This window comes from Lagopus leucura, unplaced genomic scaffold (assembly GCF_019238085.1).
Source record: "Lagopus leucura isolate 7727_CA_CO unplaced genomic scaffold, USGS_WTPT01 Super-Scaffold_806, whole genome shotgun sequence".
Taxonomy (NCBI): Eukaryota; Metazoa; Chordata; class Aves; order Galliformes; family Phasianidae; genus Lagopus; species Lagopus leucura.
Window position 1 is genome coordinate 7,324,880 of NW_024962260.1, and position 19,229 is coordinate 7,344,108.

At 40.2% G+C, this 19,229-nt stretch overlaps 1 protein-coding gene across 9 annotated transcripts in view; it reads right to left on the reverse strand.

The window, feature by feature from the left end:
* Positions 1-3,521: 3,521 nt before the first annotated feature.
* The window catches only part of GALNT9 (polypeptide N-acetylgalactosaminyltransferase 9), a 151,581-nt gene continuing 135,873 nt past the window's right edge, over positions 3,522-19,229 (reverse strand). For 6 of the 9 annotated variants that reach the window (XM_042865941.1, XM_042865942.1, XM_042865943.1 and 3 more), the window contains 4 exons: positions 19,002-19,139; positions 16,696-16,791; positions 9,597-9,764; positions 4,447-9,317 (listed from right to left, as the gene is read on the reverse strand). In XM_042865941.1, the coding sequence (XP_042721875.1) occupies positions 9,171-9,317; positions 9,597-9,764; positions 16,696-16,791; positions 19,002-19,139 (549 nt within the window). In that variant the 3' untranslated portion in view covers positions 4,447-9,170. Of the gene's footprint in view, positions 9,318-9,596; positions 9,765-10,468; positions 10,846-16,695; positions 16,792-19,001; positions 19,140-19,229 lie in introns of those variants that run through there. The other 3 variants (XM_042865940.1, XM_042865939.1, XM_042865944.1) reach the window with 3 other exon arrangements.

The window sequence follows — 19,229 nt, forward strand, 5'->3', positions numbered from 1 at the left end:
AAGCCAAACATCTCGCTAATTGCTCATTAGTAGAAAACCATCACCCTTGCAATGAAAATAGCAGTTTCTTCAGTTCAAACAAATCATTCTGCTGTTCAGGTTCCTCCTTCTCACTGATAGGTGGCACCATTTTCTGCACAGAATGCCAATGCTTGAAGCACGTTGAGAATTTCAACAGCTTTTGGCAAATGCTTCACTGCAAGCTTACCAGAGCACCAACCCATGTGTGTTTTGGAGCTCTGTCAATAGATTGGACAGATTTCACTGCAATAAACTCCAAAAGCAGAGAAATCTTTCCTGAATCCTGATCGAAGTCTCTTTATTAAAGCTCAATTATTCACGTGAAGAACCCAGGTCCTGCTCTCTGGTTCAACTGCTGTGTATTGCATCATGCTTTCTAGGTTGAACAGTTCAGCTCAGTCTCTTATGTTTAATATCCACTTCTCCAGTTCGAGGAAATCCCAGGGTGCACTGTCCTTCCCTCATCCTCTTAGTGTTGTCATTGGGAGTTATGGAACTAAATTAAGAACTTCTCCTTGAGTACTTTCTGCCAATTGGCCTCACCTGAGAAGTCCCACTGGTGCAGCCTCCTTTGGTAGCAAAGTAAGGGCCATATTAGGCTTTTGTTTGGCTTTTCTCAAATAAAACCTTCACACACCAGAATTACTTCTTTTAATCAAAGGGCCCTTTTCCTCAGTGCAAGTCATCTGTATTATTACCTCCTGCAAAAAGCCTACACAATTACATTAAGGAAATAAGATGATAGAAAAAAGTGAGAACAGCGTAAAGCGAAAGCTAGAGACTGGTTAAACAGTGATGACGAGCTTATAATAAGAAGAGAATATGGCCTGTGAAAAAGTTGCACGGAATTTTCATGAAAAGGGCTGTTTTTTTTGCTGGCACTGAAATAAGTTTTGGGATTTTTTCACAGGTTTTGAATCTTTCTTATGTTCTAGCATAAAAATGTATTTGTTTGTTTTTTACTTACTATTATGGAGAGGAAATCACGTCAGTCCTTCTTGTCTTCTTTAAGTTCCAGCTGACCAGTCAGGGTGCAAAGTCTGCCTGATACAGGTGATGGGCTGTATTACTTGATCAACAGATAGACAAAACAAAAAACTTGCCAAGCAACATGTAAGCTGAAAAACCCTTCTCTCTGCTACTTAGTGCTCAGTTATAGACACATATATGTGATTCATGCTTGGTTTACAACAAACTATTGATTTAAAAAAGATAGAGGAGACACTGCCTTCTCAGTGAATAATCTGAGACTTCTGATAACTTCTATAGTGAAATGTTGTTGTATGCAGAACTGCTAACAAAATATTTTCATGAACCTAATTTTGCTGGCTATTATTCACAGAACACTCTTTCTAATAAGCATATGGTACCTTTTAAAGACAACATTTTTCCTTCCAAGAAATGCTGGATTAGATTTTAATAATAAATTAAGTACACAGAATACCTTAGCTAGCAACAGAGCAGCGTTTCTATACACAGTCCTCAGTGTGGGTCTATGAAGAAGCATCCCAGCACAAAAAAGACCAATACTGGAGATAGGTTTGCCAAGGCTAAACCCATCAGTGCATTCGTCAGAGGCTGGTTTTGTTGTTGCCCACCTGAAGATTACATCCAACCTCACTTCCTATGGATAAAGCAGGGAAGCACTTAGCAGCTGCTCTTTGACTTGTGAAGTCACCATCCTCTTAGAAACCAGGAAGGAGAAAGCCTGTTGCACTCAGACCTCACCAAGTTAGTTCAAGGAGACATGCATGACAGTGGGGGACACTGAAGTCAGTCCCCGGCTTGGTGACACAGCCATAGCCCATGGGTGGGCCTTGGGACCAGGTGTGGAAGTCTTTCTCCTGCCTCTAGCAGAATGAAAGGTGTTAGCTGCTTTCACAGACGCTCTGTGCTCCTTGATCACAAATTGCAAACTTTGTGCATACATGCTAGCAGGGCAGAAGCAGCCTGGCTGAGCTCCAAAATCAATGTTAAAAACAGTAATGTATGTTTTATACAGCTGAACAGCTCAGGAACCCACTCTGTTCTCACTGTGTTATCACCCAGTCCAATATATGACACAGAGCATGTGCTTACACTTTTATGAAGTTATTTGCCAGTAATACAAAATAAGTGTGACACTTGATCAGTTCTAAAATATGTTTGAGAAGGGATGACAGGGGTCAAACTAAGAAGAGGTGAGAAGAAGAGTTGGCAGCAATTATTCACAGTTTTTAACTGTAAGAGAACCACAGGGCATCCTCTGGAATGAACTGACAAGTAGATTTAAAAGTAGAGATAGTGACTCACGCAGCAATTGTGCTATTTTTTACAACAGGATGTTTTGATATCTAGAGATATAAGTGGATTAGTTACGTAAAGGCAGTGTTGGTGTGTATAGACTCTAGCTTGGGAATTCTCTGCCTTCCGAAATGAGGGGAATATACATGATCATTGTTCTGCATTTTCGTTCTTCTAAACATCAGTTATTGACAGTTTTCAGAGATGATGTACTGGACTGCATAGTCTGCTGGTAGAAGCATGATGGCATTGCACTAGCACTTCATATTCCCTTTCTGCTGCCTTTGGGAAGATGAAAGTGACTTGGGAAGTAGAAAAGAATCAAGTCAATAACAATATTACCAATCACAAACTGACCAGACCTGTAAATTACTGTACTTCCCAGAACTTCCATTGACTGCAGTGATGACATTTTATGTCATCTGCAAGTTTAGCCTCTGGACTGATACAGGTCAAACCACAGGGTGTGGGATCTGTCCTTCTGTCCTGTACCAACATAGGCAAGTTGGGAACTGTTAATCCTTTCATTTCGTTGGTTACAGGAGTGTTCTTTAGAACAGTAATGCATCAATGACAGATTGATGTGCTTGTACAGATTTGAATATTCAGAACATAGCTCCAATACAAAATTTGTTGCAAGAGAACACTTCCATCACAAGCTTCCACTCTGTGATTCTGTAGCTTATTTTTCCCCATGGTTCAGTGATTTCAGGAGCATTGGTTGGGAGATCAGAATTTTTTAATGGAGATACTTTTTTTGTGTGTTTGAATGCTTCTTGTGGAGCACTTAATGGTTGCAAGGGACTGCATGTGAACACAACTTGTAATAGCATGTGGATCAGTACCTGCAAGTATAATGTGCACAAGTGTCTTTGTACCACGACTGCATGACAAACCACCCCTGAGGTCTAGCAGCTCTCAGTCTGTACTGTTATCAGTCTACTTTTGGATGTGCACTTTCAGGGCCAAGTCTCTAATGAGGGCGTGATACATCTTCTCTGACATGCACAGAGCTCATCTCCTTTCAAAGTCTGCAATCTGCTGCACGGTGTGCTGTGCTCATCTCAAACACGGCCTGACTGCCTTTCAGAACACATTACATACAGTTTACACTTTAAAATGTACGTAGAGCATTTGCTTTCCTAGTTTTTTTTGATGTGACAGCTTTGAATTTTAGAATGAGGTGTCCAGATGTATACTAATAAAAAATGCTCCTGCCAGCAGCAAATTGCATAGTAATTTATTAACTTTTCAAGTGTAAATACAAATTGATTTGATGATGTGCCACATAATGAAAAATTATTTGCAGTCACAACTTGCCTTCTGGTTGGTGCATTATTTTTTTTTTAATTAAACTTGTTACAATGAGTTTAAAACTGGGCAATACTTTTTGATGGCCAAGAGAAAACTGCAGCTCTGTGAAATGTAGAAGTGCTTCTTCACGTCTCTGAAGCACAATCGTGATTCAGAAACTCTGTTCTTTGAAATCAGGTTGGCAGGTATTGCTTCACTGGGATATTTACGAGTAGATATTTTGGGGCAAAGAAAAAACATTGTTTTTGCTTAGGGTAATCCATGAGGACAACCTCTTTAGTTACATATTAGTAGTATTTTTAAATAAGTCAGTATATTTTGTGAAACCATTCTAATATCAGTTACAATGCATTGAGAGGTCATCGTACATCTTTTATCTAAGGCTGTTGCACTGCAGAGACAGCTAAAATCTTCACATGGTGTAAGTACTCCAGGCACTCAGAAGGACAAGGTATTTTCAACGGTTGCCAGAGATGGGAGACTGTTAAGAGAGAACCTGAAGCTAATTAATTACGTGAGTCTAGAGGTGCAAATATTGGTGTGCTTTGTGCCAGATTCACTGAGAATTATTAGCTGTAGCGTTGCAGTAGAGATTCCTTGAGTTCCCTTATTTCACTAAGTAAGCAGACCCCATCTCCAGGAGAAAACAGTCAGTGCACTGGGGGTTGATGAATATCTGTGTTACCGCATTGGTAATGCATGCTATGAATGCTTCAGTAGATTGTCACCAATTAATCCATTTTTCCATGTACCCAATGATTACGGCTGCCACACTAAGTCCACTAACATCATCAGAAAGAAAAAAAGTCTGTAAAGTGAGATCTGGCCTCTTGAACAGGTATTCTTAATGAAGGAATTCAAAACTATATAAAGTTTGTGGTTCCATCCTGAGAGAACATAACACTAGGTTTATTTTTGTGAATCCACATTTAGAGATGTGTGAAGACATGATCCTCCCATGGTTTCTATCCGTCTTGTTAGCTAGTTCCTCCAATTTGCAATACCATCTTCTATCTGTAGCATGACCTCAGGACTGACTGTGTCAGTGCTAAGTAGCAGTTAGTCAAAATAGCAGCAGTCAAAAGTGGAACTTCAGTCAAAAATAGAACCGTTTTCAACTGAGGGAGTTCTGACAGTTGTTCTTCCTCACAAGGGCTTTTGCCTAACAAACAAAAAAAAACAAAGAAGCAAACAAAACCACAAAACAACCCAGAGCTATTTGTGTCCTACCTGAATAACAACGGACCAACCTCTCCCTGCACCACAATTTTTGTTGAAGTTCTTACAGTGCAACTCATTTTGTCCCCAAACGGGCTACATGGTGCTTTGGTATGGGTGCTAATGAATGGATTCAAGTAAATGATGGATATTGAAGGAACGTGTAATTGATCTGGAGAACAGATTAGGACTTGTGCTATTCCACTAATGCTTATTAGACGTGGCCTAAGCATTTAAAATTTCAGCTGTCCTATGTCAGATGGATTACAACCCTTGTCACACAGCACTTGAGGTTCTCATCTACTGAAACTGTTTTTATAAAGGAGCAGGCTGATGAAAAGAGATCTGAGCAGTTTCCAAAGGACAAGGAGGGCTTGATGTTCAGACATGTCAAGCTCCAAATCATTAAACTGAGATAGATGGTTCGACGCTTTCAGAGTGAAGAACTGCCTCAGTTTTTGTATTCTGTCTGTGGAACCAGCTTTTAGTTTTGGGATGCGGGACGCTCCTGAAGAGTTCTCATGCCTCATGGAGGAGTACAACATTTATTAATTCCAGTGCAATCAATCAAATCCTTCAATGACACCTTTAAAAAACTTTCTTCCTTCTCTCAGCTCCTTTCCACTGGAGGTGACCATGCCTCAGAACCACTAAGCCGATAAAGCTGGTTAACAAGTCTTGCTGAGGAACAAATGGCTTCACTCCAGCCAAGAACAAATTCAGCTTGAAAGACAGTTTATAGCTCTCAAAGGAGAGAATTCTGAAAGGTTTTTTTTTCCATACAGGACTCAAACTCGTTTTAAAAGGATCTTGACATGCTTACAGAAGTATTTTTTGTCATGCTTGCCTACGATAGGAGCATACTCAGACTGGTGCTCCTTGCCTTCTATTCCTCTGTCCCAGGAGATAGTGTTTAACTCCAAAATCTCTTAAACAAAAAATTCTCTTTTCTTATCTGAATTTCCTCTACAAGGCATTAAATACTTTTGAGATTATCTGCACTGCAGGAAACATGACTGAGCATTTGAAACAACATGAAGCAGGACTTTGGATTACACTACGGGTGAAATACTGACAAGAGACCCATAGACGTCGGTTAAAACAGATAATACTCAAGCCTTTTTTATTATTGTCTCCTTTTATGAGAGAATATTTAAGACTCTCTCACATGCAGATTTACCATGTTAATACCACAGTCAAAGCAGTGGTTCAGACAGATAAAGACCAAAGGAAAAAGAACACAACAGACGTATTTCTTAAATATAAGAAATTGTTTCATTAAGTCTTAAAAAAAAACACCCTGACAATCACAGAGAAAACCAACCTTACCTTTAAGTTATTTGAATTCTTTTATATTATTCCATAAATCTCAGAGCCATTTAACTATCACAGAAATCTGCATTCTTTCTCATACCGAAAGCCTGGTTCTTGCAGGCTTCCAGCGATGTGTGACCTCTGCACTCAAGGCTTGCCAGGACTGACCCTTGGTTAGACCACGTGGCCACGTTCTAATGCTTTGCACTGAGCACCAAAAAAGTGCAGCCATGTAATTCCCAGGACAGCCAATTCATGTTCGTTATGGTGGTGTGATAATGAAGGGTAATAATTTTTGCTTAAAATCTTTGACAGTAAAAGCACATCTATCTGGTCTTCTCAGCTTCAAAGCCTCTAAACAGCAAATACAGCATTATTTTTCAGGGGAGCAGATTTGGTATTTCTCCTTTTTCCTGTGCAAAGGGTTGAAAAGCTTGCTGCCCTATTGCTAACCAAGGATCAAGTCTAGATTGACCATTTGTCAAGAAAAAAACACAACCAACACGTAGCATATTCGCTTCTGCTGGGTGCAGTAACTTTACATTCCTAGGAGTGAGGCATCGAGCTGCCACACTGTATGCACACATATAACTATTTTCACCTTTGTGGCTCCTTCACAGTTAGCTGTGTTTAACTGAAAGACTACACAAGGCGTGAACAACTTGCCACTTTGCTCCCCCCAGAACTCACCAGGTAAAAGTAACTTTCCCTTCTGTCTTCCTGCCTCCCTCAGCCATGCCATAGCACTCTGTTAGAATAAACGAAAGAAGAAATAAAACTTCCATACAGCTTTCCCCTTTTAAATTGTATCTGAGAGAAGATCAGAAGTCACTTACAAATAGAAGTTCTATACCAAGAATTCAACACCTGCCTTGTAGACGGTGACTGGCTTTTTTAATTGTCTGGTAGATTAACACAATGAGGTTAAACGCAGGGCAACTGCTCCCAGTCTATATTTAGCCTGAATCTTCCTACCTCTGTTTCAGCCCTGCAAGAAGGATTGAGTACTGAGCCCATCCATGATTTTAACGTAATGCTTGATTAATTCAAGATGTTACCCCTCCCTGCACGCTGTTCTAGAGGTCAAGTAACCATAAATGCAGAATTTAAACCATTTTTATATTAGAACCTCTGCCATAATTATTCTTTTGTATATATTCATGCATAACCTGGTGCATGTGACATAAATAAAGATTAGCTATTAGCCACCAAAAAAAAAATAAGAAAAAAATAAAAATCCAGACTTTGTATTACATATTGTACACACAATTGCAAAAATAAAATGGGGCAAAATATGGTGATGTGCTCTCTGGATGCCAACCAAGAGTTGACAACAACTGATGGAATTTGCATGTTAAAAGTAAATATTTTATTACATACCATGCCCTTGAAAAATTAACTTTGTTTCCAATTTATTTTGTTCAGCATGCCTTGAAATAGGAACGGCAAAAGCTCTTCAAGAAACAGATCACCAAGATTTATGGTACTGCAGTGTCTGCAATTACCTATTTTCCTAGCTCAGTAAAACAAAACAAAACCTTTTTTAAAGGTACTATAAAATATTAAACAACAAAGTTAAGATGCTGTCTCTGTCATTCAGTGTGACTGAATTTACTGCAGTGAAAAGCCGTCTGTTGTGGACCCGCACCCAAAGCCTGCTGACCGTGGCTGTGGTCATCGGCTCCGACCGCCTCTTGGGCAAGGCTCTGCCATTGCTCTGGCTGCCCCTGCACAGACACTGCATGAGCCATTGGATACATTATTAAATGCAGGTTCACAGATATGCTGTCACCAGGTCAAATACAGTAAAATATCTATATTTCAGAGTAACGTTTCTTATATAAGCTGCCTAGTTCACGCCTGCTCGAACTTCTTCTCGTAGCACTAGGTTTGTGTTTGTTTTCAAATACTGAAAAGCCTTTGTTGGTTTGTTCAGGAAATTTGTCTAGACAGTGCTCACAAAGCATGTTTGCTCACATTTGACATTTTCACAAGATGGGCAACAAAATGGAAGCTTCAAATTGCTGAATTCCACAGTTGGCAACTAAGTCACCTTATTTGCAGAAGTAACGAGCATCCAGTGTTCCCTGCCTCCGGCTTCCAGGCGGTCGCTGGAACAACACCAAGTGTACCTGCAGGCACAGCCCTGCAGGATGGGAGCCTTGAACCTGTACTTGGGGCTTGAAGGCCAGCAGAGGCCTCTCCATATCCACCCATACATTTACTGCCTCTAAAGAGTTAAATATGCAAGTGCTATATTGTGACTCCTTTACAGTCAAGAAATGTAAAACGTGGCAATACAATGGAACGTGGTTATTTTACCTATTCAACGTTTATCTGTGTCTATGGAAGAGGTCTCTAAAATGCTGCCTTTTAGCAGCTTGAAGGTTGAGAACCACCTGTAAACATATGCAGAATAGTCTCTTTCTAGAGATAGAGACTCCTAAACAATCAACCTTGAAATTTCTCATATATTGTATCAGGTTTACCAGTGTTATTTACAGGTCTTCGTTTTAGTACAATGAGCCAGACATGCTGAAAAGGTAGGATTTTTCCAGTCCTCTCGTATACGAAGTACAATAAAAAAGGCACATGATTATTCACCATAGGATTTGTGCACCAGTCAATAACTTAAAGCTAAAAAGCTACCCATCAGAGAACTCTCTTTATGAGGCAGTATTGGGATCTCTCAACTCATAGAAACATCTGTCTATTAATTCTCCTAGGAGAGCTTAGGAACACACTTTTCTGAGTCTTCTGATCTTCCCAAGACTTTCAAATAAACAGAAAACTCTTCTTAAGCTTCCCAGGTTGTCTACTGTAGCAAGAAATAGTCAAAGAGAGCATGTATGTATTTGCTTTTTTTTTCTTCCTCTTTTTTTTCCTCCATTGATTGCTCAACTATGGAGTTTAGATCCAAGTCCTGTTCAAACTAGTTTGCTTTAGGACAAATGCCTTGCAAGATATGGCACACTGAGCAATGGGCAATGGCAGGAGAAGCAGCCTCTCGGCCCCAGCAATCAATGTCGGCCGTGTTTTATCCAGTTTCTAATCATCCATTTTTGCCCCGAGCACCTTTGTACAACTAATCTGAGCCCAAAATTTGCATCCTTTGACATTTCCACTTCTAGACAACGGCCAGTGTCTCTGCTGATGATTGGACCATTCTGAAAGAAAGAAAAGAAGGGTTAGAAGAAGGGACAAGAAAATGTCGGAAAGACTTGGAGAAAAAAGTGCTAGATCTGTAATTTCTAGAAAGCACTCTGAAAAGCCCGGAACATTGTCTGTAGTTCAAGTGATAAAAAGTTTAAAGGGGAGAAATCCTAGAAAGCATCAGGGAGATTCCTAGAGTAGTCCTCTAAAGACCTTCTTGATCTCCATTAAATACCCTCCCAGTCACTTTCTCTCCAGTTCCCTTCCACGTGGCTCTCTGAGCTTTTCCGCACCTGCGTAAAATCCCAGAACCTCTGTGCTGGTCTCAGGACATCTTCACACTTCTTCAGAGTCGGTGTCCTGCCCTTCCCATCATCAACAAGGCATTTGGAGTCAGGCAGGAAGGCCGTGGAGCCCAGCGGCCCCAGCTGCAGGACACCATCAGAGCTGTAGCGAACGAGCTGGGGAGAAAAGCAAAGGGAACAATTTCATCACGGCCCCACAGTCCCAGCCATGGGACACCAGGCCAACTAGCAGCTCCGGTCCTTTGTTGTGCTGTGGGTCAGGCCCTTCCCACTCTGGTACGTTGTGCTCCAGGGCAGAGCCTGAGAACCTTGGTTTAGCAACCCGAGGTCTCTCGTAGGACACAGTATGCTCCCCACCATTCCCAGCCCAATATTTCGTGCAAAAGGGCAATCAAGAAGATGAAGTAATCAATATGTAAATCATACCCACTCAGCAGGATTTGATGGAACAAGGACACGATGTCAATTTGCTGTGCAGTTTGCTCTTAAGAGCTCTGTTAGAGGCTATCGATAGCAACAGCTCTAATTAGTTTTTGTAAATAAACGCTACTGAAAAAAATCCAGTAACCAAAAATAAAAGAGAAAAAAAAAATCCTGAGGGAAATAAATAATTTGCTAACATATTCTTCAGGTCACCATAATAACATGCTGAAGAATGACACTGATATTTCAGCTTTTTGTGAGGTTTAACTGTTTTGAAATGTGGTGATGTGATAAACGCTGCAGGCAGTAAATATGCTTCAGGTGACAGCCAGTGATTATTTTGGAGTATTTTTTGTCTTTTAATCAGGATAAAAGTTTTGGTGAGTACCAGCGGTTTAACACGTACAGTACAGTCAGACATGAATTTTTACAAAGCAAGAGTCATTTTTATCTTTATTCCATTTTAAGTGATGATTTCACCTGTCTCACATCAATGGCCCTCAAGAAAAGAAAATCCGTATGTAGGAGAGGTGAAAAATTGGTTTCTTGGAATCTCAGACCGCCAGAATGTATTTTATTGCAATCATATTGGACAAAGGAAAAATATTGAAGGACAAAGAAAGTATCTGTAGGTGGCTCCTGTCAAGCAGGGCTAATTGTCACAATGCAAATTTGTGATGGAAGAGAGCTGTTCTCTGTGTCCACAGCAGGCTCCAGGTGAAAGGAGTGGATGGCTGCCCATTCAACTTCCTTGATGAAGGATGGCTGATTCCAAACTCTCTCTGCCGGATACTCAAGATGCGATTTCCCTCTCCTACAGAGTGGGGTGAGTTTAGGATGTTCATTTAGCAGGCTGTACCAACAGCCTAGCACATAACACCGAGATAACAATGATGGAGTCCTCATTTATACATCACAAACATCAAAACCTTTGTTACTGCTTCTCTCCAGACAGTTGAGGGAGAGTCTTCTGAGGGTGATTCCAGACAGAAAATGCATGATGTTAATTTGGCAGCAGACTGAACAGAGGCCCAGTGGCATCCCAATGGCATCCCTGTGCTCTCCATTCTCTAGATCATGCAGCCAGAAATGCAGCTGGAAATACAATATTTCTGTTTTCTTTCTCTAACTTATAGATACCTCTTCAATAAATGTCCAGCATGGCTCTGTTCTGTGCAGGTTTGTTACAGCAGAATTATGCTCTACTGAGTCTGAAGCATCCACTTCTCATTTCTGCGTTGCAGTCCAGAGGCATTCCACCAGCACAGTATTTTGCCCTATAAGTACTCAAGTGCAGCACACAGTGGCCAAAAGGCTGCACAACAGAGTCAGCTTTATGGCTGGGGTGCTGCTGGAGCCACTGGAGAGGCACAATTATCACCTGGGAAATTCATTGCCTGCCTCATCTTACTGCTCTTATATGGCTGGAATTGCTTAACAGGAAAGGGAAGGCAGGTCAGAAATGTCTGGCATTTATTGGATGCTACTGGCCAGTGCATGAGACATCATTAAGAGTCAATCAAAAAAACCTGAATTAGAGTCTAGCTTTCTTCACCCGTCCTTATTAACCTCAGAAGAACCACGCTGTGAATATTCATATCTTTCTGCTGGTAAAAAAGCCTCGTCTGCTCGCTCCCAAACCAAATGCCCTCTGACAGAGTATGTGCTCATTTTCTCCACCTGCCACTTCTGTTCAGAGCATCCGTGTGAAGCACACAGTTAGGGCAGAGCCCACACCACAGGGAGCGCAGGGATAACCACAGGAGGATTCTCCTTGGCATGAGCAGTGGCATCAGTCGAGGCACTGTTTCTGCACAATGAATCAAGTCTTTTTCTTTTTGCCTATAGGGATACTGGGGACATATGGAAAAGAAGCTCAGCAACAAAGTGATTCAAATGGACTGCTGACTCTGACACATAAACTTGTGTTTTTCCCATAGGGAAAAAAAAATCCCACATTCCTGTTTTTAAGTAAAACATGTCTACTTCACACTTCTAAGAACCAGTGAGTACTCAGCAGAGTTCAAATGAACTGCAGGCATTGCTGAAAACTACACTCGGTAGGAAATATGTTCATCTTGCCATCTTCATTATAATCTGTGGGTCTACAAATACCACCCTGCTTGGCTTTGCCTTATCAAGATAATCAGGGCCACCTTTTATATTGGGCTATCGGCAGTGTCAGATTGATTTCCCTTGTGGTTCAGAAGGAGCAGTGTTTTCTATACAGATATTAAAATGGTCTAAAATATTCTTTGTCTTTGGAATCTCTACAGCCAGAGTTGCATTCCTCAGCATCAAGCAGCCAGGTACCTCAGAAAGGCAGCGTTGTAAAGAAGCTGAAACTACTGCTGCTGCTTGAGCCCTGGAAGTGGAAGACACAGTAACTCTGCTCAACTGTCTCCAATATTAAAAGTGGCAGATGTGTGACAGCTCAACAGAATAAAAGATGGCTTGGCACATGAAATTGATATCCTTACAATGATGAGACAAACGGAACAGCATCAGCATAATTTTCCTGAATCTGTACTTTCTGCTGAGAGTTCCAAAAATTATAAAAACTTAGGCACATCTGAAATAAAATAAAGCAAAATTCTGAAAGCGCATCCAAGCCATCATGTCAGTTCAAGCCACGTGATGCAGGAACGTTATAGTGCCTGCTTCTGCAAGATCAGATCTGAAATTAAGGTTCATCAAAGTTCAAATTAAGATTCATTATATGATTAATAATGTCTCCCTCCAAAGACTTGATATCCTCACTTCATAGAGACAATACAAACTGCACAAATATGATAAGTATTAAAATAAGTTGCTTAGTACTGCGGACTAGAAAACAGGAACTGGAATACAAATCAATGGAGTAATGAAAATTACACTCTCTGTGTTCAAATTCAATCTCAAGTGTCCCTTCCATACTGAAAACGAAATGACAATCTCTGCATTTGCATTAGAACTGTGGGTGTGATGCATCATGCCAAATCTATTCCCTGTCAGACAAAATCAAATGGCAGCCCCCCTTTATTGAGGCATATTCAAACCTGGTGAAATCAAACAAACAAAACCCCTCTACACAAGTCCTGATGGGCTGTGAGCCTTACATACCCACGCATTCCCAAGCTGCAGAACAGAAATGTATTTTTAATGCCCCATTAATGATGAAGGACCTCACGTGCTGAAGCCTAGAGCTGTGTTCCCTACTCCAGGATCTAATCCTGATGCTATCTGCTGTGCCTACGATAACACAGGACACTTTTCCTTTCCATTTTCAGAAATCTGAGCAGAATGGAAGAGACGTCAAAGGTTGTTTACCAAAGTCACTACCAACTGATTAAAAAAATAGCAGGCAGTGATGCTTATGGAAGGTGGTCCTCAGGAGCATAAGCTGGTAGGTAAATGTCAGCTCTTAATTGAAGGGTTTGACTTCAGAGAACCCATCCCTGCCGATTTCCACTCAAGTGAGTAAAGCACAGATCAGCAGGTAACTTTGGAGGAGACACACAGATGAGTCCAGTCGGGTTCCATGGGAAATGTAACCCCTCGCTCTTATTTCCCCAGCAAAACAAAATACTTAACAGCCTCTCAGCAATGCCAGATAAGGTGAGCTGTAAGCTAACATTAATGAAACAGAGCCTGAAATGCCTTAAATATCCAGAATGCTTGTCATAACAAACACAGGTTGTTTAACAGAATGCCACCCACTGCTTCTGTCGAGCAATTTCCTTTCTATCCGTTGCCCTGCTCTGAGCAATGGGATATGCTATCCAGTGTGCTATGGAAAAACATAGCTCTGCCTGGAAAAATGTTAAATATCTGCCCTGAAGCAGCAGTTAAAGCGAGGCCTTTCATCTGCTTTTATTCCATCTGTTTGTATGGCCACAAACTCCAGGAATCTGAGCACAGAGATCTCTCTCCCTTCTACTTGATCTCAGCACGAGGAGCTCTCAGCACCACGACTGCCGTGTGGTGTGAAAGGGAGAGGAGTGTGGGAGGGAGGGAGGGAGCCAGGCCCTGCATCCGGGATGCTGTTCAGTTCACATGCTGTGTGCTCAGCTCCACATCGCAGCATTCAAGATAAACTCCGGGACAATGAATACTTCCACTGAGGCCGTCAAGTTGCTCTCAGATGGTTCAACACCTGTGTGCCACTTTTGGGGTTGTTCTTTTTTCCATTTTTTTTTTTTAAGCTGTTTTTTAAAACAAAAGGGTATGGTGCACTGCTGTAGACCCAGTGGGCATTACAGGTGATTGCATATGACAAGCCATTTGGGTTCCCCAGGTATATTCCTTTCTTTTCCTGACAATTCCTCTAGCTATGATGGTGTTTCCCACTGCTCTTTCAAGAGCATTTGCAAATCTTTTTTTCCTGAGAGGGATTAGACTCCAGGCCTCACAAACCTACATCAAAATGACAATACTCCTCTGTAAAGTGAGTTCTGAAATCAACTCAGGCCAATGCAAAACCTTGTATAGATATTCCTAACTACTGAGAAGTTTTCAGGCCAGTAGGATACATCAAGCACCAGTGATAACCTAAACTGGGAGAATGAGCGCCATGTTAATTGCCATTAATATTCAGTAGGCGCGTACAACTAACCCAAATCTCAACTCAGCAGGGTTATTATACGCCCTGTGCTTGAAGGAAAAATGTCAGAAACTGAAAGCTAAACATAACAGATAACTATGCTCACCCAGGATGATCATAAGAGGGGCTTTAAAAATGTTTATTTAATATATTAAAAAGCTTGCTGTCAACACCTTTTATGCTATGTGCTTGAATATCCTTGATTAGGGTTTGTGCAGCTGTAGTTCTCATACTGAATTAATTTTGTAAATTGTGATGAGATGATAGAACTTTTCCAGCTGTGTAATCATTAATTAACTTGGCTGCATTTGAGTGGCTCCAACCCATACTTGTCTGTGAAATACTCAACTTAGATAAAACATCACCTTTGCCTTCTGCCTGGCGTTTCTTACTGAGTGAAATGGAAACTGCTGCAGAATGACTTGGTAGATTAACTTCTTGCCTTACTCATACTTTAATAATTCTCACATGCAGAGATTACTTTGGATTGTAAGGGCTTGAGAAGAGTGACTTTCTCTTTCTATGCCTTTATAAAATGCTAGTACAAGAGGGCTCCATTTTGTGGCTGTACTTTAAAGGCTTTTTTGGGAATTTCAAACAGATGAGATATTGGAGACAAGTAGTGGAACTGAGCCAGAAGAGACTGAATTGGTCGCCACCCATCTTCAATGTTTTGGGCAGTGTGTAACTTATAGATTGTTATTGCACCTGAGAAGAGCTGCCCAGTTTATTCAGCAATTACTTACAGGCAATGATTTGTTCCTTAAGTTTTAGTCCAAAGTAAACAGAAAGCTTGGTTGAGATGGATGAAAGAAACTGGTCAGAGCTAGATGGTATCTGAGAGGTGAGCTGCTTTAGGCCCCGAAATTTTAAGAATCTCATCTAGGTTGCAAAATATCTATTTCATTTTTCCTTTCAGTGCTAGCATGATTATGTGTTGGAAAGGCACTTTAGAGAAAGACTTAAATTTGCAGCCTTCTGGTCAAAATTGGAATGGAGCAAGATACTCAGCTCCCTGAGTGTCTCGATGTTTCTAGCTACTCTTCTTGGAAAACTCATTTACATCTAATTAAACAACACTTTTGTTACCTTACTCTGTCCCTTCTGCTTTTACTGTGAAAGTGTCAGTCAGGAGTACTGTAATGATTCTGCCAAGGCTGGACATTTTGTCAGTAAGAATTACAGTCTATCCTCTTTGCTCTAATGAGGTTTGACTCTTAACCAGCTTCCAATTAACCACAGTAGGCAATATTTATATTTCACAACTCCTGTTATGCTTCCATGGCAATGTATGAGCCAGGACTCCAAATCAATACACATATGGGTGAACTCCCATAAGTCCCTGATAAGGTCAGAGTTTATTTACGCATGAGAACATTCATTAATGTAGTTCTGATTTGGACAGTACTTTAAATGAAACTAGAATTAGATTAATTAGAAGTAGCTCAAGTCCTAAGTCTAAATAATAACCAACTTGTATCTAAAAAACAGTATCATTATTAAGCAAGAAAGAAGAAATGTCATTTCAAATTCACCAGACATCTGTAAGAAAATAATATTCACAGGGACCTAAAAAAACCCAAATGTTCAATTTTAGAGAAGTATCAATTTAAAAGATATTCTTAATTGCATTAGAAGTTAATGATAAATATGTGCTTAACTTTTTGCCCATTCAGGGAATCACATCAGCATCTTGCTAAAACATTTCTGCATAGGAACCTATTGGACCAATCAACACTGAAGGTAAAGAGGTATGATTCCTAAAATATGCCAAGTCACAACGGGAAGAGCTGCTTGTGGAAACAAACAGTCTACATTTGATAATCAGCAGTGGATCTCTCCATTATTAAAACAAATTATCATTATTTTTCTGTTTTCCTTATTAGCATCTTCAGAGTATAGATTTGCATGTTGTAAGATCTGGGAAAGGGCACTCAAAAAGACTAGAGGGAAGTCAAAGATTTTCTTTTGCAACATGAAGAGATACTGCCATACTCAAACACGATAAATTACTTCTTGTTTCTTCTGAAAATTTCTTAAAGTTGCAGTTTTCTCAATAATTATGGGATTCAAATTATTTACCTGAGAGGACATTCCATGGCATGGATAAAGGATTGCTTTGTCATCCTCTTCAGCTCCCTGATCTAAGCAGTAGCCACTGGCTTTGCTGTTACGCACCTATAGCCCAAAAAGAAGGAAAACAATTGAATTAGAAACTGTTCTGTAAGATGCAAGTCCTTCCCAGACAAAGCTTAGTTATACTACAGCTACTGACACAAATGGTGGATAAAACTATTCTCCTCTTCTCTGAGGAACATTCTCCATACGTGACAGGACTTTGCAGTCTCTCCAGGAAAAGACAGATCATTTGGACAACCTCCTGTCTTTACAGAATTATTAACTCAAGTCAGAGTTTTATTTTCATCAATTACTCAAGGATCAAAACCCCATAAAATGCACTCTATAAACTCAGGCCAAATTTTGTTCCAAATTACCCTCGTGTAGAAAAAGAGGTAGACCCTACATGCTGAAATGTGGCTTTACCCAACAGCAAAGGAACTGCCCAGGCTGGTGTTGGCTGTGGCACACTTTTATTTGCTCCTATTGTGTATATAAGAACAAAAAGAGCATATTAAACAATTTTATTTCAATTAAGAATATAACACAATTTACATCACTGAAAGGATGCAGCAATGATAAGCAGCACAGAAGGGGTTCATATATTTGAAGATGGGGTTCAGAGAAACAATCAAGTCAAAAATTTAGGCATCTCCCCAGACAAGAAGAGTTTACAAGTCCATGAAACTGTGCTGGAGCTCTTGTGAGCTCTTCAGGCTGCAGGTACTAATGCACATTTTGGACACAGAAAATTTTCACAGATCTCTTAAATGAGAAGTTGTTTAGATGGGCGATTTGAATCGGTCAACAAGTTGCTTTGAGTTTTGACTCAACAACTTGTCTGGCCACCCCTAGAATACAGGAATAGCTGCAGCCTGATTTGTTGGAAAATCAGTAAATAATCCTTTATGTTATAGTGCATGAACATAACAGGCAATCTGATGGGATAAGGGGGTTCCCTAGCAATTAAATTTCAGGAGGTTTATTTTATGACTAGTACTATAAAGGCTAAAGAACATGAAGACAGCTTTATGACACAGCTTTAAAAATGTGAATTGAGTCACTAGGAAATATATTTTTACTACTGTTTCAATATGTTTCACATCTACTCAATACATTTATTTTCCTTAAAGTCTTGAAAATTCAAACACCTTTTCCTCCAGAAAAATAGCTGTAAGAGAAAATACTAATAACAAGCTTTATATCATTTAGGATGAAGCTTGTAGTTTTTTTTATTATGGGCATGTAAGAAAGAGGACGATTCCAGTTTGTACTAGCTAGATAGCTTGTGTGGCTCCAATTTATCATAAATTTTAATGAATTGGATACTTGTAGTGTTGAACTTCCTGTGTGACTTGAGAACTTTGAATGCAACCACTGAACAGAAACAAACTTATTTTTGGAGCCCAGCTTCCTACCCGTCTGGTGTAATTGACACAGCATTGGCAGTACTGCCAATATTCTTCTCAGCAGCATTTTCAGAGCTGACAGTAACTAATAGCTCCTGTTGAACTTCCTAAATGTCTTTCCTTGGTTACTGCCAGAGATAGTTATATTAGGATACAGAGCGGTGTTATGCAATAAAACTTGCACTTTGTATCAATATCTGAAAGGCTTGACTTATTTTTATATGAAGTCATTTAAATGGGACAGCAGGAAAGAATGTCCATGTAGTTGTCTGGTGTGAAAATTTATTGCCTAATTCAGGCAGACAATTAACACAGAGTCTTAAAAACACTGTCCTGTTCACAGGGCAGTTCACAGACACATAGCAGTCCTTACCTTACAGGCACTGGATGAACCCTTAAAAAATTACAGAAGGCATGTCTGACCTAAAAGATCAGGTTAGACCATATACAGTGGTTTTGGCTATTTAACAGGTGGAAAAGAAATGATCCAGAAAGCTGACCTGAACCAAATCATCTACACATCTCCAGTGCATTTGGATTCATCATTTTATCAGGGTTAACTGGCCGTTCAGCTGTCTCAGAGTAGCTGTTCCAGGGTCTTACTTATTACTGTGCACAGGCAGAAATTAAAATACAGATTCTGAGCACAAAACAGCAGAATAATTTTTCTCTAATGGCTTTTTCTGAAGAGATAAAAGCTTGCCAAATGGTAGCCTCAACTGCATCTGAACAAGGACACGTGGCTTTTTATCCCCAACTAGGAGGATTTGCAAAAATGAATTAATGAAGCAAATACAGGCCACCACTAAGATGGAAAGAATTCTGTAATGCAGCCATCATGTTTTCAAAGACATACAGTACCTCTCCATAAGTGACTGTGTTATTATAGACTCTCATTTCAGGATAGACATTCTCCAAGTACCACTTAAAACTCCGGCACTGCAGTCTCTGTCGTAGAGCTATTCTTTCAGAAACATCTCCAAAATCAACTCCAGGGTTCTACAAAATAGAAAAAGAATAGAGTCACCACATTGACTTTACAGTTGTTTGTTGTTGTTGTTGTTTTGCTGAAACCAAATTGGAGTTCAT